Source organism: Parambassis ranga, chromosome 6, assembly GCF_900634625.1.
Source record: "Parambassis ranga chromosome 6, fParRan2.1, whole genome shotgun sequence".
Taxonomy (NCBI): Eukaryota; Metazoa; Chordata; class Actinopteri; family Ambassidae; genus Parambassis; species Parambassis ranga.
In genome coordinates this window covers 3,716,735-3,742,274 of record NC_041027.1, presented here as the reverse complement: position 1 = coordinate 3,742,274, position 25,540 = coordinate 3,716,735, and the positions used below count along the sequence as shown (strand labels likewise).

Genomic DNA, 25,540 nt, shown 5'->3' with positions numbered 1-25,540 from the left:
AATAGTGTTATTACATAATGACTTGTAGTCAGTAAAAACTGTCCAGTCATGCTAAAAGGATTCAGACACCTGAAATCATAAATCTGCATTGCAATTAGTTTTAATTAAAGATGGAAGGAAGATAAACAAATTCCAATCTGTAGATAAATATCTGTCCTTATGTATGTATTTATAGTCGGTTTCTCTCACGTCACAGCCAAGGGTACCGGAACGTGACGGGTGTTTTTTTTTTTTGCTTAAAAAAATAAAAGCATGTGTAACACTTGAAAGAATAATATGATATAATATTAATAAATACGCACCGACAATATTTTTCTGAGAGCGTGAGCTAACCTTAAAAAAGCTTCTTCTTTGAGTAACTAATTCGTCATTATTCAGAGGCGACCGTGTTTTAGTGCGTCTTATTTTGAAATGAAACGGGACCGGATGTTGTTGCAGACTCTGGGGTCAGCTTGACAGCGGTTGTCACAGCTGGGTAGTTGGCTCTCCACAAGTTGAGCAACAGCGGTACGTCGGGAGTGAGCAACTTGCTGCATGGACTTCCACGAGCTCCACACAACTTAAGGTAAGTTTGCCATTTGGATAATCTTTCATTTGAATGGTAGCTATATTTATTTAGCATTTCTTATTCGATGGAAAGCTAACACGGTACTTCGTAACTTGTCGCTCGCTGAAACTTATTCATTGTATGTGTCTGCCTTGCGATGGTTGACCGCCTCGAAATCGGAGACAACGGGCTTAGATTTAGACCCAAACGTCGGTGCGTATCGCCGATTTTGTGCCTGATTCACACCTCTCCAGATCCTGTGATTTAGCTGATCTGCAACTGGTAGTGTGTGACGGAGCCTGCGGCTGAAAGGTGTGTTAGCGAGGGTCCCCAGCAGCAGTAGCAGCAGCATGGTGCCTTCTGGAAGTTTTTTCCACTCTGCGTCGCTGACTGCAGCTCTACCCACCAGCAGGCACTGATGTGGTGCCAAGTGCCATGGTGGCAACAACTTTACAGGCTGACCGACCGAGAGAACCTCCTCTACCCGTTTAAACTCCTGCGTGTGTTGTTCGCTGTAAACATTTGGCGCTGTGTTGACGAGAACCCCGCTGGTTTGACACATGGATAAACGAGGGGAGGAGGAGGACACCCTGTTTAGAAAGTTGCTCTTAACCTACACCAGCAAGAAGTGGCATTTACTGGCGTAACACCTTAAATAATGACGTGTTTTAGACATTTCAAGAATTCTGTTATTATATGATATTATCAGGGACAGTTATATTAGTCATTTAAGGGTGATGCTACTGAACTTAATAATTGTGGGTTTCCACAGTTGACAGCAGACTCCCAGTTTGGATGGGGCATCTTGAACAGATAACTGTAAGACAGAGCAGTTCAGCACTAGAGGTAGAAGTTGCACAGATGTTTTCTTTGAATAATCAGGGGTCCATGGTGTCAATGTAAAGTAATCCTCGTCTAATCATCTGATTTATTTAGCTATCAGTTTTTAAAATGTTACCATTTTCTAGCTGTTTCTAAAGCATCCTTTTTTTATTCTTAGTCCATCTGTGAGAGAGATCCCTGATTGCCTATTCAGCTTACCAAACCAGTGCAGCAACAACAATGCACATACCAGACTGTCCCTGTGTGCTGTGAACAGGTTGCTGCACGAAGCACTCATTGTTCATGTATATTGTTATAAAGTGTTTATGTGTTGTGTGTTTGCAGTAAAAGCTCTGACGAATACAAACTACTGCCCCCTTCTGGAGAGGTATTTCCTCTGATGTAGGCAAAGAATGTACTGGCTATATACAATAAAGGTGATGTGAGGCGACACCAGAGCTGGTGGAATATCTGGAGCTGAATGAGTGATGGATTACTGTAGTGTAACCATAACCGATCTGGAAAAATGCCCAAAAATATAGCAGTATTTTACATAAAAAAATATACCTATAGTACAGGTGTATTTTAATGTGATTATCGAAATATTAATTAAATAATAAATGTTAACTACAGCTACAGTAACTACAGTTTTTTCAGTTTTCAATCTCTAATATTATATTTTCAAGTATATTCTCTAGTCTATTACTTAATTCAACCCTCCAGTGTTTAAAGTGTTAGCTTTTTAGCTTTTTTTTTTTAGATTATATTTTGAAGTTCTGATCTCCTACTAGTTTTCCTGGTAAAACAGAAGTATGAGTTTGTATTTCGTGTGTGTGTATACGCTTTCTTTTGGGTTAAACCACAACTTTGGAGGCTCAAACCCCACATTAAGCGGGAGGAAGATCAAAAGGTTAAACGGCTCTAACCCATGACAGAGGGACTTTTATTGTCACCGTGACCGTGACTCTGCCATTACACAAAGACCTCTTTCCTCTCTTCATGGACCACTTAAGTCTGTTATTTATTCTACCCTGGGAAATAGACTCTTCTCTTGAGTCCTGTTAGGCCAGGCGGCTCTTTTCTGCTTCTCTTTATTTTGCCTCTGTGCAATGTACTTATGTAAAATCAGATTGTAACCATGGCTTGTGTGTATACAGTCTCTACGTAAGAATTATGAAATGATCAGTGATGAGCTGTCACACTGGCTGATCTCGGAGCAGCCACATTATCTATCACTGTTTTCTGTGTGTGAGAGGTCTGTGCTGCTCTCTGCGGAGCTCATCTGGTCAACAGTGATAGAAATGCGTCCTTGCCCAAGATGCTGTGGCTACACCAGCTGGCTGTTCTCTAACTGCTCTCTGACAGTCTAATATACCCCCCAAGCCAAGCATAGGATAATCACCCACCATCGAGGACACCAAGCTACTTAGGCAGACCGAAGGCTTTGCAGTTTTAATCAGTCGTAGGCTGTTTATCTCTAGCTTGGAGTGCTCTCTTTCCTTGCCGTATGTACCTGGCTTCTCAATGAATTACACTGGGCTCTTGCATATGTTTTTGAAGACAGGTAGTGGATTAGGTGGTGGGTGTGTGATTTGTAGCTGCCTCCTTCTGAGCAGGGCCTGAAGAGCTTTTGCTTGGAGGGTTTTGGGAGGGCTTTTTTTTCTTTCTCTTAAGCTCTTCGTTCTCTTCAAAGCATTGTGCGCTGCTGTCGCTCTCATATCATGTGTAGCCATGAACAATCACAGGTATGCAATCTGTACAATGCTTGTCTCACATCAGACAAGTGCAGGAGACACTCACTTCAGTCGGAAAGCACTGTTTTATGGCTTTTATGACAATCCTGCTTGTTTGCAATGTTGTCAGGTTTTATGTTACACGTCCTAGTTTTGGCAGGCTAGTCCTAAATGGTTTTCTGCATTTGTTATTGTGAGTGCCTGAGTTTTATGCACCATACAAATGAATATGTTCTCTTTAGATTTTCTGACTGCTGAAAGTTAGATGAAACCTAGTCTGCACTTAAGTTGGACCAGTTGCCTTGCGGTCTTGTGTAATTTGAGCCGTTGCCTTTTATACTGACAGACTCCATGCTGGCTGCCTCTATTTCCTTTGTCTCTGTGTGAACTCTGCTTTAAACAGGAGTTCATTTCTCAGATCTGCGTGGTGTACTTTGTAATTTTTTAAAGCATGTAGATCTTGTGCATTTACTACTGAAGTGAATGTGTCCCTTAAGTGCTAATCATTGTAAAAACAGTGAGCTCATTTGTTGAAACAGGAGGTGTAATGGCAAAAGAAAGTGATGGAGGGAAAAAGTTTTAGGGTAGATTTTACATTTGGAATTTTTTCCTATACCCAGTACAACAACTGCTAATCAAAAGCAACACAACACCTGCTCCACTACTGGGAAAATCTTGCAAGTGCTGGAATGCACGTTATTAGACTACCATAGCTCACTAACAGTGGGGGGAAAGGGCTGAATATTAAGGAACCTGTCTGCTTCCTAGATCTCTTATTGACGGGAAGCAGAGGAGCTCAGAAGTTTTTCCCAGCTCTCTGCAGGCTGCAGGGTCAAAGTCCAAACAGCTTCCCTGTAATAGTGCTCTACAGCCAGCTGGACCAGAGAGAAAGAGCGCTTACAGGCTCCCCTTATGGGCTAAAGCTAAAAGAAAAGATGACAGCTACCCTGCCAGGAATGTCACCTCTGTGACATTGTTATCATTCACTGTTCTTTGACATTATAGCTGTTTTCAAATGGATGCTGCGCAGGATTTTACCATTTACTTTGTATGTTAATTACTTACAGATCCTTTTCATAATTTTTACTTTTTTCATGCTGGACTTCTTTTTAACTTTAAAAGTCTTTCTTTGTAGCTTATTTTCAGTTAAGGTACTTTTGCTGTGCAAGAGGGGCCTTGAGTGACATAAGTGTGGTCCAGGTGTTGGCTGGTCAAGCACATGAATGCTGCATTAGAAAACAACCAGTGTAAACCATTGGTAAAACATCAGCTGTGTGTAAAACAGCTGTTAATGTTGGCTTCAAAAGCTGCAAATGAACTGGAGAGCTGAACCAACACTACAGTCCAGGCTTTATTGAACCTATATGCAACGGGCTCAGTGACACTGCTATATCAGCTGCCACTGTACTATTATCTAAAAAGCCCCTGAAGGTCCAGAGTTTATTCAGCATTTGTTAAATTATGGAACACACTGAAAGTAAAACTCCTAATGTGGTCTCCTGACAGCATGAAGGTGTCCACATATTTAATTCAAGCATTTAGGTTATCTGCACTCTTTTAATATCTTGTCTGATTAAAGGCATGAATATTCCCTATCTTCTCTTCAGTCTGGTATGAAATCACTCCATGCCAGCATGTGTGGGTGCACTGGCACCAGTTCAGTTCTCTAGTGGATGGCTTGGCCAACTGCTTCTCTCTTTAATCCTAATTTGCTCCTCTGTATTTTTGCCATTGAAACTTAAATGCACTGTCACACAATGGGTGAAATATGCCAACTGCACAGCAGTCTCGAAAAACAGAATCATTTAGTAAATTATGGGAACGCATAAGTGTCCTTCACTTTGTACACGACTGGCTGTCTGCTGATGTTCCTGTTTCCCCTGTCATTATGAAACGCATGCAAGACTAAATAAGAGAATCATGAGAATCATAGCCTGTGTTTTGTGCACGATAAGTCTATTATAATCAGGGTCAGTTGTGCTGATCATTGCATGTATCCTGCATAAATCAATATGCAAAACATTGTCATTTTGGTTTGGAAGGTGTTTTCAGACAGAGTGAAAAGCAGTTTTGGTCTTGCTTTAGTCACATGAACTTGAGCGTTCAATTATGTATTTTTGTTTCTGTTACTTCCCTTCTGGCTGTCGCATTATAAATGCATTGTATGTAATTTCCTGTGTCATATTCTTATGCATATTACGCCCGAATTTGATGTGCACGCAGTCTATCTGAAGGACAGGAATATGTCATTTTGTCAGATTGCTCAACTGCCAAGACCTTTGGAGTCGCACAAACTTTTTGCTCAGGTTTAGATGTTTTTTTTTTGAACAGTCACATCACAATGTATGTAGTATGTTCTGCAAGGGCTGTATACTTTATAGTGTCACTTATGAGTCCAGCAATTTGTTAAGAGAGCTTAGTAATACTGTACATGTATACCTATACCTCAAAACAGCATTTATTGAAGGTCAGTGTAATCTAGGACTGACCTCACATCTGTGTTTTTAGAGTGATTTCATGATATTTTGCCACTCTCTCCTGAATGTTACTGTGCCGACATCCTGTCTTATCAGTGCTTTAAAAAAAAATCCAGTTACCCGTAGCTAATTTGGCAGTGTACACTTCCTCTTTAGCGAGGGAAAACAACAGACCCATCAGTGGGAGTCTATTTGCAGTGTTTCACTCACACCCTCTCTGCTAGCCTAATTCAATTTACTGACTTTACTTAGTTCTGCCCACATGGTTCAAGTGTGGAGGAGATTCTGTGGCATTGAAGGCAAAACAGCCTCAGGTCTGGCTCTCGTGAAAAGTGGCGAACAGACGGCAAATGAGCCTATCACTTTTCTGTAATTCCCCATTAATGAGAAGCACTGCTCTGACAGTCTGGCATGGCTGCTAAACCACAGTCAATGTCTAGAGGAGACAAGCACAGGCCCTGGAGCGAGTATAACACAGACTTGTCAATAGAGATTTTCCCATGGTGATAAGGACTTGGCCAGATGATCGCAATACATATTCACAACCTCTCTTCAACTCTGTCTGCCAGTCATTGGAGCCCCAGAGAATGTGTAAATTGGAAGATCTCAAAAAAAGGAGGTCTGGTAAGGCATTTAGTGTGCCAACTTATGAATGACCTTGTCACCTCCTTTCACTCATTTCACTCTGAAACTGGCAGGAAACACCAGTCCAATGGGACAGCGAAGGTTTCAAACTTGATTTAGCTCTCTTTGAAGTTTGGGTCTGTGAATGGGAAAACAGCACATTATAAGACACCACAGTGTTCTCTTTCATGTAGCAAGCACACTACTGAATGTGTGAGGGCGACCTTTGATATGTGAGATGCTCCGTGCCTTGTCAAAAGGATCAGCTTATGATTTGAGTCAATGTGGATGTGAGTGCTTTGATACCAGACAAATGTTTTTGTTAGAATCTTACACAGCAGACTTGTGGGATCAGCAGTGCAGCCCATTTGTGCTAAAAGGTGCCTGCCTGCAGCTACAACTAATGGAATTGCTGTTCCACCCTTGTTGGTGGTAAACATTGTCATGTTTGCAAGCTTGTTTGGGCAATTTGACGATGAGTGTCCCATTGATAGTTTAGAGGATATGATTAAAACCAAGGAGGGAAAGATTTATCTTGATTACATGTTGCTTTGGTTGGCAGACTTTTTGTCTCATACAGCTGGTGATTGACATTTCTGTCTTTCCCAGAAGCCCTGGGGTAGCCCTCTGCCTTTTAGTCAACATTTATGGTTTGGGAACACAAAGATAGCAATGTTGTAAAACCCACCCTATTGTCTAATTGTGTTTTTATACTGTTGTTTTTAAAGGGAATGCTCCATTAGATATGATTACTATACCACTGCAAAGACTCTCTGGCTTTGGGCAGGATGTTTATTAAAAATGATCTGTATTTTGTATGCGTGTACACAATATTGAATGTAAGTGGTGAGTAAAGTGTGTGTTTAAAGGCCTCTGAGGGGGAGAGAAAGGACTTTGCCCTGCTCTTGTATCTCTACCATCTGGTTTGTGTAGCATTTGACTGAGGCGTTAATCATTGTGCCTCGGGGCCACTGCTACTCTGACAACAGCTGGAAAAGGGAGATGGACCTGTTGATGTCTATCTGTCCTTTTGTCTGTTAGTCCGATATGCACCACTCTATTAACTGTATCAATGCAGCTGTAAGGGTCATGACCTGATGTTCCTTGGGGGAAGACAATTTTGCAAAGTTTCTTGAAAAACAGCTGCAATGGGCTTCTGAACCACATCCCTCCATGTTAACATCTCTAAGTTTATTACTTCCTACTTGTCAATATACATATGCTTGTCTATTGCTGATCACGGAAAAGAATTGCACAATTCAGGCTTGCCGACCCCTTGTTTCCCTTGGTCCTTTAAGGACTGTGTGTGCTTTGGTTCAACTTAAACCCACCATTATAATGTGTAAATGTAATTTTTACACCAGCAGTCACTTTTGTCTAATTTGGATTTTAATGTTCACACATGCAGTTCCTCCAAGCCATGTGATAACACCAGATGGAGGTGCGTCTCTCACACACTGAGCTCTCTGACACACATCACATGAATTATCGGGTGTAAGACACATATGTAATTTTTGTTGTTGCAATTACAGTATATGATTCATACTCAAAATCTCTGTAACATTCTGTGCCTGTGGTCGGAACAGCTTTATATATCAAATCAGCATTGCATCATTAAATGTTATTTTTTTATGATGCTATGGCAGCTGTGAAAGTTCTGTGGATGTGTGCAACAGATGGCTCTGTTGAGGAAAGACACTGGTGGGGCTCTCAACTCTTACAGGAAACTCATAGGAGACTTTCTAGTATATAAAACTCAGAGAGAACTGTCCATTAGAGGGTTACTGAGGCAATGCCAATACTGAACACTCTACATGTTTAAAAGCTATTAGGTATGTATAGATGCTCTGTGTTTAAACATCAGCGTCACGTATTTACTTAAAGGTTAATTTGCTGCTGTTGCACACAATGAATGATTGATCTTTCGTCCTTCGTGCTATGTATAATGTGGGTGACATTTAGGCTTTATTGGGTCCCTGCTGCTACGCCAAGAGGTAACAGCCCTCGAGTTCTATTTCGGACACACTGTTTTGGTTTCCTGGGTTTATCAAAGCAGCAAGCAGTGTGTCGTAGTTTATAATGGCCATGCTGGGTTTGGCCAGCATAGGAGATGCCAGTTTGTGGAAAAGGCTACCATGGAATTAAAGCCTGCCCAGAGTGCTCATGCATCTTAAGCCACAGCTGTAGTTTAAACACAAATAAACGCCCTAGGTTAACAATAGAAACATTACTTCAGCCCAGCAAATAAAGGTATGTAAAGTTCTGTTGCGGGTAACAGAGGCACTTTTGGAAAAGTGTCTGGTATGTGTGGAACTTCAGGATTTGAGGTGTCTTGGCTGGTGCCTCTGTTTTTTTCTATGTTACCCATTCCTATGTCTACAGTTTTCTCCTGCATTGACACTTAATGAAAAGCTTTTTGGTGTTTTTCACTCCTAGTTAATAATTAGATCACTGTGAGGGTGTGCATTGGAGACATGCATATTTGTACTTTGGGTGGATAATTGCACACCTTAGAGATAATATTTGTTTGCCAGCTTCTTTTTTTTTTTTAAAGGGAAGGGCACTGGTCTGTGTCTACTATAATGCATTCTAAATTCAGAAACGGGAGGAGACGAAGAAATGTTTTTGGTAAGTCAGGACATAGACATCCTTGCAGAGTCAGAGAGGCCCGGCCTTTTTCCAAAATGAGATTTTGAGAATTGTCTTAATTCCAGGCAAGGCTCTCCTGTTGCAGGAGTGGATGTGGCTGCCAGCATACATTCTCCGCACTCTGCTCTATTGATCTGCCTCTGGGCTCCAGAAATGGAGATTCCTTAAAGCCAGTCATAGTCTAATGACATTACTCAACACCCCAACCCACCCTCCCGCCCACCACTAACCACCCTCCCGCCCACCACTAACCACCCTCCCCATTTGAGAGCTCCCTGCGCTCCACTTCTCTTCTTCCTCTCACTGTTATCAAATTAAAAGCTTTCCTGCAGAGGGTTGGTCTTGGCCTGCAGGCACTTGGTAAAGACATGGCAACTAGCCGTGATGTGGAGTGATTGTGTGCGCGCAGGCAATCATGTATCTACGCGTGTGTGCATATTCGTGTCTACTCAAATAGGCTTTTTGCTGGCTGAGCTGGTGAACCAATGAAAAGGGTCAAAGCAGTCCATGGACAAGCAGTCATGCAGGAGTATGAGCTTAACTAAGACTAGACTAGAAGAAGCACAGTAATGAGAGAGGGTAGGAGAGCTGCCTCTGCCCTGAGAGGCAGCTGAATATGATACTGGGTCCGGGGTTATAATACAGAACTTTTAGGGAGTGGTTATAGATAGTGGGAGAGAAGCAGTGGGGGGAGTGGCCTCTGTGTGGGGTTGTTAGATGATGTCAATTCGTTCTTTGTTTCCAAACTGCCTCTTTAGCTTCTACTGTTCAACACAGGTGAGTGTGTTTATCTGTTGGCTTCATATTCCAGTAATGGGTTTCTTGGGTTGCTGTGAATTTGAATTTGAAAAACAGACATGTTTGAGACTGATACACATAGACAGAAACCAGCGGGATTCCTCAAGTGCTTTGGGATTTTCCCAATTGCCACCTTACAGGCTGAGACGCTGAAAGGGGGTGGGGGGTTGCATAGGATGAGGGCTAAGAGAGGAGGGAACAGGGGAGACAGAGAAGATAAAGAGTCAGACTTGCTTGAAGCAGGTGGTCAAAAGAGTCTGTTCAGATCTGCTATGCAGTGGAGTGTCGATTTGATAAAGAGTGCGCACAGCCTTTAAAACAGTATAGATGCTCAATTTTCAGCAACCCAAGTGTGTAGATGGACTGTGTGAGATTTCGTCTTTGGCTGGTGAGTTTCTTTCTGCCTACTTATCTTTTCTAAAATGCCAGAGCCACAAATAGTAAGTCTACAGGATAAAACAAACAGGAATAATTCTCTTCTTAATAATGAGTAGCAGCACTTGAAGCTATGTAACGACATTTGGTATTTTCAGTTGCTGTCATTCAGCTAAGCATGATAAATTTCAATGTCATTGTTTTGTATGAAATAAAACTTATAGGCTAAAATATTAAAGATCAGCTGTATTATTGTTTTTAACTCTTTGCTGTTGACTTAGTAAGTCTGACGTGACCTTTTTGTTAAATGAACATTATTTTATTAAAACATTGTAATTAATTATTATGGGCACATTAAGCATATGAGCGGGCATATGATGTAAAGTCATCTCTCCAACTACAAATTTCAAGCATTATACAGTAACAGTTTTTAACATGTCATCGTTTATTTGGATTATTCTGGAGAAACAAGAATTGTTGATCCATCTCACAGCTGGATCTTTATTAATCCCAATTATAATTTTGATAGCTCCATTAACTAAATGTAAACCCACCTGACTGGGTTCAATGAAAACTCATTAGCGTTTGGATTCCCTCTCATTAGGCCTTTCACTGAGACACAATAGGTCTGCAGTCCTACCAAAGCTACAGTTTGCGTTATCAGCCACATTGATTAACAAGAGGGCTACACAGCTGAACTCTAGTGCTTTTCATTGTTGTGCTATTTGCATGGGCCAGTATGATAACGCTCACCTCCCTGAGGTGTAGTTGGCTTAATTTTCTTGTCTGGACAGAGGCATGGGATTCCCTAAATTTAAGGCAATGCCTTGCATTCCTTCCATGTTCACCTGATAACTGTATCAGTGTGGGACTTCTGTAATCACACTTAGATAAGAATGGATGTTTTATCTCCTCTCGGTTTTCCAGGGTTGGAATCTGACACAGTTGTAGAGATGCTGTTTTAAAACATGTGGTCTTTTGCTGTGCTGTGAAGGAATGAGTGACAGAGATTGAGATTGATGATGATAATAGATTTCCCCCCACAGATGCAGAATATGCATTCATTAAATTAAAAAAAATCTATTTATAGCATTGCTCTCTCAGAAACTCTAAACTAAGTTCTTTGGTCTTTTAAACTTTAAGGATTTATTGTGAGTCATCATCCTAATTACGTGCAGAGAAATGGAAAGAGCACTTAACATTTTGGCACTGCTAAGAGTGTCAGTTAGACCCTTCAGAAATAAGACAACATTGTCCTCCCTGCTCCAATATAAGATATATGTCCCCCACAGAAGCACTGCTTTAAAATAACTGGCAACAGGTTAACTGTTTGATTTTATTAGGCTCACAGTACAAGAGGAGAAAAACAGTCATCCCGCTACCACCACTGTCTTTGAAATGTTAGGTTGGTCACATGATTTGTGGTGAAAGGCAGGGTCAGGGGTCACAGCGACGGATGTAGGCTTAAGATTACGGGCTTGGGGGTAGGGTCAGCGTGGTCAGGGCTGCCTTTCAAGTGAGCAGAGGCAGGGCACAAATCAAACACTAATGTTTTTATTGAAGTGGGTTAAATAAGTTCCTTGTTATTATCCAGTTGTCAGTACCAGAAGGAAACAGTGTGTTTAGGGGAAAAATAGTGCTGGGGGTCTGACTGTGTGCTCATCTAAATGGCAGGCCATGGAGCGATGTTGATCGCCTGGTATGGATGAATAGTGCTGAAAAGTGTGGAGACGAGTTGTATAGAAGTAGTTTTCATATTAAAATTATAGTTTACATGTTTTGAATGAGAGTTGCAATATAAGCCAATGAAGTGTTGGTTATGGTGTATAAGTTTAGCTTCTAGTTTCAGTGGGGTTAGATGAATGTTGGAAGGGCTGAAAGCAAGTGGACCATCAGCTGATTAGTACAAAGAAAATCAGCTGAATTGATGGCAGTACAAGTACCATTTAAAGACATACATTTATTGTTTCGTATTTTTAATACCAGGCAGGCAGATCCTAAAATCCTTCACTGAGGTCACTCTCTCCATGACTTCCAGGACAATGCCAAGTTGGCATTGTTACAAGGCTCTGATATTATGGCAGCATTGTAAGCAGTGCACTGTTCATTAAGGGCCCTTCCATCCAACTTGTTTGTGTTATTCAAAGAAAAGGGAATGAGAGCCACACAGGAAAGTTTGCAGGAAGTAAGCCAGGCATGCAGGCAGCATTAGAGACCAGTGCTGTTGCCCCTCCGTGCAGACGGCCTGGTTTGTGTAGGAACTGAAAAGGGAAAAAGGCCACAGTGCTGCAGCTATTCAGCTCGAGCCAAACAGACAACCAGGCCCTCCTGCTGAGGTTTCTGCAGCCGCTGCCTCGGCTACGTTTGTGGCTCTGATGTCATCTTAGAGCAATGCCTGCCCTTCTTCTCTTCCACTTTGTGGTGTTTGCTGGGAGACCCCCCCATACACATACACAAACACCTTCTGTATCCCACCATCTACATAATTTTATAAAAAGACTTGAACTGAATCTGATACCTTTTATATCAAATTACTCTCACTGGCACAACTTGTACAAAGCCTTTTTTGTGTTGAATACTGCTTAGAGTCATTAGGATTTATTTTTTCATTTTTTTGGTAGTGGAACAATAGAATAGCTGACAAAAGCTCCCCACCATCACCAGCCTAGAGCTCAGACTGTTGTGTTTAAGGTGAGTAGGAGAGCCATTTGTCTAACAGTGTAAGCGTGCTTCAGGGCTATGGAGACACAAAGAGCATGACTGGAATACATTGTAGAGGCAGAGGTATCATTAAATAAGCTGCAGAATGAATGTGTGGGTTGCCATCGTGCATGTTTTTTTTCCTCAAGTTTGAGAGCACTGTTCTGCTTTAAGGCCATTGCATTGGTTATAGAAAACCTTCTTTAAAACAAACAAGTCGGTTATATTTTTATAGTTAACTCTGAGCTTTATAAATAAATGCATAAATGCCACTCTGCCCTACTTATACTATTTCATTCAATACTTGCCACCATCTTTGAGTCCTTCTATCCTTCTTCTGCCTCACTGCTGCTAATCAGGTCAAGACTTAAGCAACCATTCAATTTACCAAAAAACCCCTCGAATCTGACGTGCATTCAGGCAGGCGTCCAGACAAGCCGTGGCTGCTTGGGTAGACAAATCAGATTTCTCTGTTCTTGCCACTGGGGACCCTTCTGTTTTCAGTGAGAAAGTCTGACAGAGAGTCAGCTGGGGCTGCGATAGAAAGCATTCATACTGAGGTTCAGAGCCATAAAGGCATAACCAGTCGTAGGCAGATATGTCAAAAGGGTCCTCTTAGAATGCAGGTCAGAGACGAAGCTGACCTCAGGGGTAGAGGAAGGATGAGGAAGAACTGCCGAGGAGAGGGAGGGAGAATGTACGCACACATACACAAAATATGTGGGTAGGGGGTTGTAGTGGCAAGACAGGCTGGAGGGGCAAAGGCTGGTCCCCTGATGGGTGTCTTTCAAAGTGCCCGGGTAGGGGGGGGATGAGATCAGACGGGTGTGAAATGGTTCTCTCTCTCTGTGACCCAGGCCCCTGATAGGTCCAGCCTGCCAACACTGTTGCATTGTCCCTCAGATTCTCAAAGAGCGTCTATATCAAAGAAGTCATAATGACTAAGCTTGGAATGTATGAATGCCTTAGGAAGTCTGATGGCATTGATGATGACATTCAGTTAATGTGTTTGCTTATAATGATGTGAACGGCACGAGATTTTAGATAGGGTCTTCAGTTGATAACTGGAACCACTTGTTGTAGTGTGGCAGTGGAAATGGCACTTTTTTGTCTCTTTCTCAGCTTTTATTACTTTTACCCATCAAGATCTGAAATACTGGCTTAGCACATATTTGAGCACATCCAGTGATTAACCATGTCTTGCTGGAGATGATGACATCCATTTTGTTTGCTGGGAGAGAACAGATGGGCAGCATTGGCAGAGAAATATCACACTGAACGCAAATATAGCACCTTGTTGTTTTTGTGTTTGCGGCTGTGCTGACCGTTCTTGCTCTTCCCCTCTGCTTTAAAAGAACACACACCTCATTGGTGGATGATGACGAAAATGGTTATCTTGTTTTTAGCCTGCAAGGAAGCAGAGAGATTTGTGTGCTCACAGATTGCAGTGCAGTGATTTACTGAGAGGACTTGTTGCTTTATCAGTCTGCCTCCTATTCTGTTTATCCTTAGCTAAGATTTTTTTTGTTTGTTCAAAATGGCTTTTTCTTTATTTTTAAAATCAAAATAGTTGACTACACTCAGCAGAAGATTATGTAATTCGACTTTGTCAAAAGTCAAATTTTTTTCACTGTAATTACTCTGACATGATAGAACTATGTTTAGAGAGAATAGGGAGAGGATGGGCACTTTGTGTCTTTACAATAAGGCATGTAATGGAGAATGTCAGGTACTGTCACTGGAAACATTAACCTTTTGGTGTGGTTGACTGTCAGTGTAGAATTATGTGCAGATAATAATGAGGTGACAGATGTTGTAGTTGATCTGGGTGTTTTCTTTGCTTAGAGTCAAATGTTAATGATGCAGCTCAAAAATGCACCACTACATTAACATTGCAAATAGTCTAAGCTGGGAAAACATGCTGTATAATATCTGGCCTCCTGCCACAAACTCTACTTCCAGCTAGTGTCTTTCAGGTGTTAGACTCTTTTTATACCCAGATCAACAATGGTTGTAATTTGTTGCAAATTTCTGGAAGGACTCTAATTGTGACTAAAGCTGCAATCAGAGCTTAATAATACACATAATGACAGGGCCAGCCAAGGATTTTAGATCCTCTCTTTAAAACTTGTGTCACTATGGAGAAGTGCAATTAAGATACTAGAATTAAAATTATAACTTAGACTGCTGTCAAAGATTTTTTTTTCAAATTTCTACCATGTGTTTTAAAAGACAAGGAAATCAGCAAAGGGAGAAAGAATTTGCTTGACAAATGGTTTGCCACGTCGCTACAGCTGACTCATCTGCTTTGTCCGCCTGTTGTTGTTCCTGCTGCCCTGAAGCTGTTGGTGAGGAGCTCTGAAAAAGCATCAAAAGCACTGCCTCTTGACTGGTGTTGTAATTTTCATGTTTGACTAAAATATGTTGGGAGTCTGGATGAGAAAGCTGTCACTTATGTTCACATCCTTTGGCCACTGACATCCAGGTGTGACATCCTGGAAATGACCTGGAGATGCTGTAGCGCTTACTCACATTTTCTGTCTTAACCAGCAGACAATTACATACACTAAGACATACCACAGTGAAAGCTGTGTGTCATGTTTTAACATTTTTTTAATGTGCCTCTCTGCTCTGCAGATCCAGAATGCTGAGAAGAGGATGAATCCTCCAGGTCATCTGAGACATCAACGTGTCTTTGCTGCTGTTCCTCCCAGACAGTCTTCACATCCCACCGAGGCACCATCTGCCTCCCTGTGCGACCCCCCTTGCCTGTGTCCGGGTGCCTCCCCCCTCTCCTGCCCCCAGTAGTGGTCATCCCAGAGGAGAGGAAAGGCGAGCCAGCCCCTGTAAATATGCCTGGATGGAGGTCTCAGTGGCGTCTCGTCCTGCTGAACTCCCTGACCTGTGGCCTGGAGATCTGTGTGGCAGCTGGGATCACATACGTGCCCCCACTGCTGCTGGAGGCTGGAGTAGAGGAGCGCTACATGACTATGGTACTAGGTAAGGGCTCAAAGAGAGGGATCTCCTCATCTGTTCTCTTCTTTATTAAACATGAAAATCAGAGGTGGGCTGCACTAGTTCACGTGCACATACATTTGTATGTGTATTCTGAGATGCAAATCAACCATCTCCTTTATGGCTTTTTAAATAACCACATTTGTGAATGATTTCAGTGCTTTAAGCGACATTTATAGCACCGGTGTGTCCTTTAATTACACTGTGTAACATCGCAGAGCTGGAAAAAAACATTAAATTTATTTTAACCATACTAAATACTTTGTTTGCTGTGGTTAAATTAAGGCAGAAATGCAAAATTATTTCATTAGTCGCCAATAACTACACGAGTTCTAAATCAGAACAGGCTAAAAGGAATGCATGTGTTTGTAAATAGGCTCATTGCATAAAAGATGTGACCTTATCAAATGGAAGCTGAATTTGTGTGGCAGTGGGGGGTGTGAATACGCCCCAGGACTCTTGTCTTCTTCCTCATTTAGGTCATAAAGACTTAATTGAGGCCTTAACAGAAATTAGAGGCCAAATCACCTGTTGTTTTGTTGAGGTGGTAATCAGGCGCTTATTTAAAAGGCAGCAGGGGGGCAAACTGCCAGAAGTACTATATCCAGACTGACAGATGTAACTTCTTATAGTTCTTAGACTTCACTGTATATCAGACAAAGCAAAAAAGGCAACATTTTCACATGTTATGATAGCACAGCTGATAAATACTGTGCAATGTTTTGCATTTCTGTGAGCATAAAACATGTTGGACAAAACTAAGTTTTCAAGTTAAAGCTTATTAATATTGCAGTGTATAATTGGCATAGAGTAGAAGAATATTATATTTGAATCTAATGTACCAAAAAAAAAAGATTGACTTTTTTTTTAACAGTGAAGCACACCATTAAATTCAGGAATTCTGGGAAGTATTTTGCTCTGTGTTTAGTCAGTGGTCCGCCTTGTGCAGCAGCATGCTGTACACACCACAAGCATACTCAGGCATACGTGGAGCTGATGACCACACCATTATGTTTCGCTAACGTGTAATTCAGTTTTGCCTCTAGTGGTTCATTTGTGGCGTGGTTGCTTTCAACTCCTCCAGTCTAGCAATAGTAAGAATACACCAAAACTTTTTGGAAGTCTTTCAAATGCAGTAAAACGCAGACAACTTCTGTAAGCTACATTGTGTTAGTGCTTACTAATCAGTGTCATGTGTGTAAATGCACACAATTCACAACAAAGTATGGTATATGTATTAACCCACTGTAACTAAGTTTACTTGGAAGTGATGTGAATAGCTGCATTATCCTATAAGCCCAAATGGCATTCACGTGGCTCTCAATAAAGGCATCTTTTTTAAGGCATTGTCTCGTGACTACACAGAGGATGGCTACAATTCCACTCAACCAAAATCTTAAGAGTGTATGACAGAAGTTCACTTTCAAGTATGAAGATTAAACAATACAAACTTCTAGTGCTCTATTTCTTGAACAGCTGCTACTTAGATGAAGAAAAAATGATTTCATTATAGAGTTACTCCCAAAAAGACTACACTGTAAGCCAATCTGGAAACGGCACTCAGCCTAATTCTCATATCCCTGTATTATAATGGAGTGCCGGAGTGTTATTTGAATGAAGATAGATACTGTGTCTTGGGAGGCTTATAGCTAATTTCCCCAAGTAGAAGTGTCAGGTTCTCAGATGGCTGCTCTCTGTTTTATCCAATAGGCAGTTGTTGGCTGCTTCATCCTCCAGTTGTTACTTCTTTTTCTCTGTTAGTGGAGATGATGCACTGATGTGTTAAAAAGGTTTATATAATTGTATAATAAAATAAGAACGCACATTTATATTGGGAAGGATCATACTGTATGTGTTGTGTGGGTAAGGTTATCTGGCATGTTAATTTATGTGTGTCCATAAACAAGGGATGGAAAAGTTGCATTAGTATTTAGAGACAGAAAAGCAAGCATAGTGTGTTGTAGTGAGCAGCTACTGTGAGTGGAGTGTGTGAGACACGGGGGTCTTACAGCTGTAGATGGTAAAGATTGTTGTGATGGCCCTCCACAGCTGCAGTAGGAAGAAATGTGGTGAAGGGGGATGACTGCCTGACTGCAGTCAACTCGTCCGTCTTTCTCAGTTTGCCTGCCTGTCTGTTTCCCAGCTTACTGGCTCTGAGACTACAGTGTATATGTGTCTCAGTTGCCTGTCAAACTGAACAACCAGAGATGGGTTTTGGTTGTATATTCTTGTCATGCTTTCTTACTGGCCTTTTTTAATGATTCTATTATTGAGGTCAAAAGCATTTGTTTGCATGACAATGACAAAAACATTGTTTTTTAATGTCAACAAAGCTTCCATAAATATAATAATAAAAACTCCATAGGGTTAAATGTCAAAATCTACCCCCACGATTGGCTGATTTTAGATATTGCATGTGTGACTGTATTAAGACACCAAGTGCGCCATGGTGTGTTCTAATTAGCTAGAGCCAGCCACGTGTGGAGGATAAGACGCTACCTTCAGGCAGCAAGCCCATCTGTGGGAACCATCACCAGCAGTCAGTGTTAATGGCAGAGGGAAACATGCAGTTCACCTCCCTGGGAGGTCAGGAACAAGGACCAATAAAAGACATGTTGGAAAACTCCAGTGACTGTATGCAAAAAATATTATACTGTTGGTATGAGTAGAAATTCAGTCTAGTCTATGTGTGCTATGCTAAGTATAAGGCTCAGACATTTTCTGTGTTTTCTTGTTTGTTTCTGCAGGTATTGGGCCTGTTCTTGGCCTCCTGTTCATCCCTCTGATTGGCTCAGCCAGTGACCACTGCAACAGCAGTTATGGCAGGAGGCGGCCTTTTATCTGGCTGTTGTCTCTGGGAGTCCTCCTGGCACTTTTCATCATTCCCCATGCTGACGTCCTGGCAGCACGCCTTGCCTGGGGTGGGCAGACCCTCCAGGTAATTTGTGCTTTTGTGTTTGTCTCTCAGTTTGTTAAATTCAGCCTACAAAATGCACAAAGCATGAAAGTGCCTGTTTTTTAATGTGTTACTGTATTGTCTGGATCACCAGTTAGTACAGGAACTAAGATAACTAAGATTTCTTGTTGACAGCATAAGAGTGCATTTAGGTTTATAATGTAACTTTGTCCTACTTCATTACAGGTGGGTTTCCTTATTCTTGGTGTGGGGCTCCTTGACTTTTGTGGACAAGTGTGCTTTACACCACTGGAGGCTCTTTTATCAGACCTGTACCGGGACGAAGAGGACTGCGGCCAAGCCTTTGCTATGTTCTCCTTCATGGTCAGCTTGGGAGGCTGCATTGGTTATTTACTACCTGCACTGGACTGGAGTCGTGGTTTGCTTTCTGTTTACCTGGGAGGCCAGGCTGAGTGCCTGTTTTCTCTCCTCATCATCATCTTCATCTCCAGCGTCCTCATTACCATGAAGGTGTCTGAAGAACACTTCTGTGCAACCAGCGGACTGGCAGGATCAGGATCTCTGCTGGAGTCAGGAGCTGGAGCGATGGAGGCCGGCCGGTGCGGCGTGCCACGCTCATGCTGCTACCTGCTTAAGTGCAAGCTGCGACTGCTCAAGTCTGGACCCATGCTATGCTTGCTGAGATCATGCTGGTCCATGACCCCAGCCATCTACAGGAGCTACTGCCATGTCCCGCAGGTGATGAGGCAGCTGTGCGTGGCTCAGCTCTGCAGCTGGATGGCTGTCATGTCATTTATGCTTTTCTACACAGACTTTGTGGGGGAGGGCCTGTACAAGGGTGTGCCCAGTGCATTACCAGGAAGTATGTCCAGGCAAAGATACGATGAAGGTCAGATTTCCTCTTGCACTCACATCTTTCTGGCACAAGACCGAGATTGAATATTTATCTTACACCTGGCATGAGATTGGTAACATTGTATGTCATAATGCATAAAGTAACAAATACTTAGGTTAAGTGTGTTTAAGCAAGCAGAATGTCAGGCATTGCAATTTATTCTAGACTTTAAAAACTGTAAACAATTCTTTATCCTTTCCTGTTACTTCCAACTTCTAATTTCTCCTCCTGCTAGACATTTCTGTGGCTACATTATGTAGCTGTGCAAATGCTTAGCGCTGTGACTATACCTAAATATAACCTTTAGATCATCTAAAGTTGGAAAAACCTGTTATGTCAGTGGTGGAGGACCAAGCATGTATAAAATGAGGAAGGACATTAGATAAAAAAAATTGAGTTGATGTGAAGCAATTGCATCTTACCCCATATTGAGAAGTTGCAGATTTATTAATGATTTATTGTCAGCTACGTTAGGGCCCCTTTTGCTTACTCTTGAGACATACTTTCCATCTTTTATCCTATTTCTCTCGTATCCTTTAGCTTTGTCCTTTTCTCTCCTCTCACTATTTATTTTATCACCCTAGTTTAAATAATCTGGTTTCTCTACTGTGCCTTACTTTAACCTTTTGCCCTATTTCATTTGACATATTTATCCATCCGTCCACATTCTTTTCTCCCTCCTCTTTGTCCACCTCTGTCTCCTTCTTCACTTTGTTTACTTTTCAACTATTTCTCTGTCTCTGTTCCCTGTGCTTGCTGGACCACGAGGAATGTCACACTCACAAAGAATTAATGTCAAGGAATCAGCACACAAAGAACATGTTCATTCAAGTCAGGTAGACAGCCAAAGCACACAGTTTTGAGGTCTGTCTGAGTTTCTTTTGTTTAATCTGAAACATAGAGATGTTATTAATCCACCTCATTCTGTCTGCAGATGCTCTTGTATGTGAGGGTAATCTTAGTTTGTAGTTGAACTTTTTACCTAATTTTCTAACAGTTACAGCTATTCTTTTTGTAATCATCACTTCTGTTGGGGAGGGTTGCAATGCAAGCATTTATCTGGAGAGTTTGTACTACAGAAACGTCAATTTTCTCATACTGCAGCAGTTCTCCTGCATGATTCAGAAGCATTCTGGCTCAGTCCCATATCTCTCTGGGCTTAAATTTCGGTGCTCATTAGCTTCTGTAGTGTTTGTAAAGTGGGCTCAGCAGCTTTGCTTTCCAGGAGTAATATGATCCACATACTCCTTCCACATAAGTTGGTCTGTGCTTTGCTACTGAACTTATGACCCACAATGTTCAGTGGGAGCAAGTGTAGATAAGGATAACAGCCGGCTGAAATAAATAGCATGTAATCAGATAAGCATCCATTGATAAGTAATGAAATGATAAAAATGATTTCCTCAGGTAACATGTCATAATGTTCCCAATTTATTACCATATATATGTACAGGGATGAACTGGGGACGTTATTAAAAGGGGGACAATTTTCCCGTGGATTACAAAATCCCACATTTTACTGAACATGATTGACAGTGATTCTGTCAGAAGATGGAAATCCAATTTTTAATATTTGCTTCTAATTGGAAAAAATAAGTTCAAAGGGAAATGTCAAATGCTGCTATAATTGCACTGTGGGAAAGTAACCAAACTTTAATGTGATTTTTATACCGTATATATATAAAATTCTAATTATACACAGCTATTATGAGAGCTGTGTTTACTGTAAGTTTTAAATGAATTTTTTAATAGCTTCATTTTTGCTGTTAAGTACAGACCATGATACATCACAAGATTTAAATCTTCTACTCGCTGAGTATAGTAACCAATGAAAACCCTTTGGCAACATAAATGAACTTTCTTAGGAGTCATCCCTTCTTCTGTTGTTTTAATCTTAAATTCCTGCGTGGTCAGACCTCATCCAAATGCTTGTTGTCTGGCTTGCTAACTTGGTCAGACTTGTTTACTGAGGCTCATTGCCTCAGTAAACAAAGCCTAGCCTGTGTGTCTGGCTCTCTCAGGCTTTTCATGGATTTATCTAAGGTTAATGCTGTCTGTGATGGTCCAAGTCAGTCAACCCAAACAGTGTGACTTTGCTGCAGTGCTCTGTGAATGCCACCCAAAGCAGATCTGTTCCTGTGTGTTATGAACACGACCCAAGAGAGTGCTTTCTGGCTCACCCACATAGGTTTAGCCTCGGTTAAGCTTGCAGTGCATCTGTCAGTAGATGTGGCCATTGAAGGAAAATGTCTGGCAGTTTATGCTGAAGACAACATTTGTAAAAGTTTTTTAAGCCTTCATTGGCTCAGCTTGCTGAAATACTGTTGACATTTTTTCTTCCAGGAATCCGTATGGGCAGCCTGGGCCTGTTCCTGCAGTGTGCTACCTCAACCTTCTTCTCTCTGGTTATGAGTCGTTTGGTTCGGCATTTTGGGTCGCGATGGGTCTACCTGAGCAGCATGGTTAGCTTCACAGCTTCTGCTTTAGTCATCTGCCTGTCCAAAAGTGTTGTCCTGACCACTGTAATGGCAGCTCTCACTGGCTATGCTTATGCAACGCTGCAGACTCTGCCTTACACACTCACCTGCCATTACCACAAGGAGAAAGAGGTAAGTCATACTACAGCTTTGTGCAGTATCTTGACAGAATGTGTGTGATTGATTAAGCTGATTGTTTTCTTTTCTTATTTCAGGTCTATATGCCAAAAAGGACAACCAAAAGCATACATAAAAATGGCAAAACAACCAAGCGGGACTCTGTGTATTTGAGTTCTGTGGAAGAAGAGGGTGGACTGAACCACAAACAAGGGGCTCCTTACAGGCACGCCTTGTTCAGCCAGGACAGCTACGAGTACTATCCTGGCACACAAAGCCAGAACGGCACATCTCACAGCTCAAGTGGCACTGAGCAGGACGAGGCTGAGATGGGGTATGAGAAACGTGGGGTGGGCTTGGACTTCGCCATCTTAGACAGCACCTTTCTCCTTTCTCAGGTTTTCCCCACCCTCTTCATGGGCATGATTGTTCAGTTCGCACAGTCCGTCACTGCCTACATTGCCTGCTCTGCCATCTTTGGAGCTGTCGCCATTTCTCTGGCCAATCAAATTGTCTTTGAACAAAAGGACCTCAGAAGTTGAAACCTGGATGCAAAAATGAGGGAGTGGTGAAATGACAAATTATCAATCAATCATTCAGGTTCCTTGGATGGAACTTAGCAGTGCACTACTGTTCCCAGAATGCCTTGTGCTCATATCCTCTCTTTTTATGAAATCTCTGCAGCAAGGGAGCGTATCTGTCAGTGTGTGTAAGGTTATATGAAAGTGGCTAAGAAAAGAAAAGGTCGCAAGAGCCATGCCAGTGACGTGCAGGTTCTGTGTTACAGCAGGAATTGTTACCTACACCAACTGTGTTCTCGGGTCAGGTGTGGTACTAAAAGCTGAAATCTTTTGGTTGTGACATTATTTCTGTCCATCTATTTCCTCAGGTACCATCAAACTGATTTACTGTAGTACTCAACCTCAGTTACACAGCCACTCAATATCACTAAGGCATTCTGGAGATTGGTCATCATCTAACTTATTTTATTTGTGATTTAATTTGAGGTGTCTTGGTTTTTGTCAGTCGTATTAAGAAAGGCATGTCTTTCACCTTAATTGCAGAATTGATAAATGAGCGTCCATGTTAACCTGTTCAGAAAATAGAGTGGGATCATTGAGCCCAAAATCCCAAATTCAAAACAACCCTGATGACACTTGGGTTAAGACAAAAACTATTTTTACAGTCTGAAAAATAATTACACTTACTTTGTATGTAAAATTGGCTGATAACTTATAAATTGCTGTATTTATTACACTCCTCTGTTTTTTAAAGGAGTACCAGCCCCCCTTCTCCTTCACTTACTAGTTTTATTGAGAATATTTTGATACAAATTTACTGTATTATCCCTATGGGAATGTTATTCAACCTGCTGAGGTGAGTCTACTGACTGGTGGTTTTAATAATGAAGCTGTTTACTCGAACTGGAATACTGCAAAACGTCCTCTGTCTAGATAATCTAAAGCAGTCTATAGTCCAGGGAAGTGCTCATCCTGTCCAGGTATGCTTCTGATGCCAACAGTTGTCTCAGGTTAGTAACTTGTTTTAGTGTCCCATTCTATTTTTGTGCCACTGATAAAACATTTGCCCTGTTGCCTAAACCCCTTAGTGTATTTTAAAATGACAATCTGGGACATCCACTTGGGCTTGTCACTGTATGAAATACTACAGTTTCCCCACCACATCCCTAATATATAGGGGTATATGCAGTATATGGATACATTTGGTCACTGAAAATCATGCGTGTGGGGCAATGTGTACTAATGGGCTTATTAAGGCCTTGCTGAGTTTAGATGTGTGTGATTGTTAGAAAGGATGAGTAATATTTAAATAAGAGACTAATGAAGTGATATGACTCAAGTGTATAGAGTTATTTCACATACCACATTGACCTTGAACAACGCAAACAATGCTATATATTACAACGTATTGTGGCTTTCAAGTCGAGCTTTTCAAACTGTGTAAACACCATGTGTATGTGGCAACCACCAAGCGAGTTCATTTGAGGTTTTTTATATATACACATATATATATATATATCTTGCTTGTCTGATCCCACACAAGCAGTAATAGATTTGGTTTAGCAGATACAATAGTCCAGAAGGATCTTATTCCCTGAGTTGTGCTCAGCATGGAAAAGCTGAGGATTTGTCATGTTGACAATGCAGAGTAGAAAGAATCCTCAAGAATTTCCCTTTGACCCTAAAACACAGAAAAATATTGTCTAGCAGTGACTAAAGTGTCAGATAAAAAATGTTTAACAAGTGCCTGTACATTTTTCAAATGTGTTTTGTACATATGTATTTATTTATTATACTTTTATTACAAAATGGCATGTATTAAACTATTGGACTCTTTAGCATCTTTTAACAGGTGCAAGGGTGAAGGCTGTTTCTGTGAAAAAGATAAATTATTTGTATAAATAGAAGAATAGAAGCATCCTCGTTATAATTTATTTTAACATGACCCACTTTGTTCTGTAGCTTTTGGTATCATCACAGACTGTTTTGCTGATGTCTGTTGTGAGACTGTGTTAAATCAGTTGCAGATGTGAATACTGAAGGTTTCATTATCAGTGGTGGGTATATCAGCTCAGCTTCAGTCCTGTCACACAACTCAGATGCTTTCAGGGTTTTTTTCCTTCTGCAAATCTTGTCATTTAGCCAATACTGCTTTATCTGGATATTATATAACCACTTGTTTCTTCTTCTCCGAGGACTGTTTTTTGTACAAGTTGAAGGTATTAGACCTACATACAGTATCTCTTTAACCAGGATGGGTGGAGATGTTTTTTTACTCCATGTTACCCAAAACCAAAATGTCCTATTTGATTACAACAGAAAGTGCCAATGGTCCGACTATGTTAAGGCCAGAGTTATTATATCTAGATATCATTTCTTTTTTTTGTATTACAAAATGTCAGTCATTTCATTGTCAGCAGTTCATAACACAAAGCTGTATTTCATTTCATTCAACTATCAGATTGTATATAAATATGCAGTTACCAAATAGATTTTATACAAAATAAAAGAACTGCAATTAGGTGCCGTCTTGGTGTAATGTTCTCAACTATTTTAAGAAAAAATTATTTTTTTAACTTTTTTAAACATGGTAACACATTTTGTAGCGTCCAAACACCTCTATTCAGTATTTGTTTGCAGACACTATCCACAAGGCGCCACATGAATAGATACGATGAACTTGGAAAGGGTGCCATCCTTTGGAAGTCCCGAGGAACTGACATGTGCAGCAGAGTTGCTGGTGCGCAACTGCGTTGGCCTCCCTGACGCATGGGCATGCTGCTGGTGGCATTATCTATTACATGGAAAAGACGATAGGCTTTCATGTTGCAGGGAATGGCATGCTGACAATGTGTGCCATTTCATGACAGGCC

General features: G+C 41.2%; 1 protein-coding gene across 1 annotated transcript; it reads left to right on the top strand.

Annotated features, from left to right (window-relative positions):
* The first annotated feature begins 438 nt into the window (after positions 1–438).
* On the top strand, positions 439–25,190 carry LOC114437586 (solute carrier family 45 member 3). The gene is made up of 6 exons (XM_028408380.1): positions 439–565; positions 15,363–15,725; positions 18,488–18,678; positions 18,883–19,546; positions 21,896–22,161; positions 22,245–25,190. The coding sequence occupies exons 2-6, from the start codon at positions 15,578–15,580 to the stop codon at positions 22,686–22,688; spliced, it is 1,713 nt and encodes a 570-aa protein (XP_028264181.1). The 5' UTR covers positions 439–565; positions 15,363–15,577; the 3' UTR covers positions 22,689–25,190.
* The last annotated feature ends 350 nt before the right edge of the window (positions 25,191–25,540 follow it).

What these genes read in the sequence shown, in the direction of transcription:
- LOC114437586 (XM_028408380.1), top strand. Translation starts at nt 15,578, where the DNA reads ATGCCTGGATGGAGGTCTCAGTGGCGTCTCGTCCTGCTGAACTCCCTG. An exon ending in CAGGCAAAGATACGATGAAG is followed by an intron (nt 19,547 to 21,895) that starts GTCAGATTTCCT and finishes TTTTTCTTCCAG; the next exon opens with GAATCCGTATGGGCAGCCTG. An exon ending in ATTACCACAAGGAGAAAGAG is followed by an intron (nt 22,162 to 22,244) that starts GTAAGTCATACT and finishes TTCTTATTTCAG; the next exon opens with GTCTATATGCCAAAAAGGAC.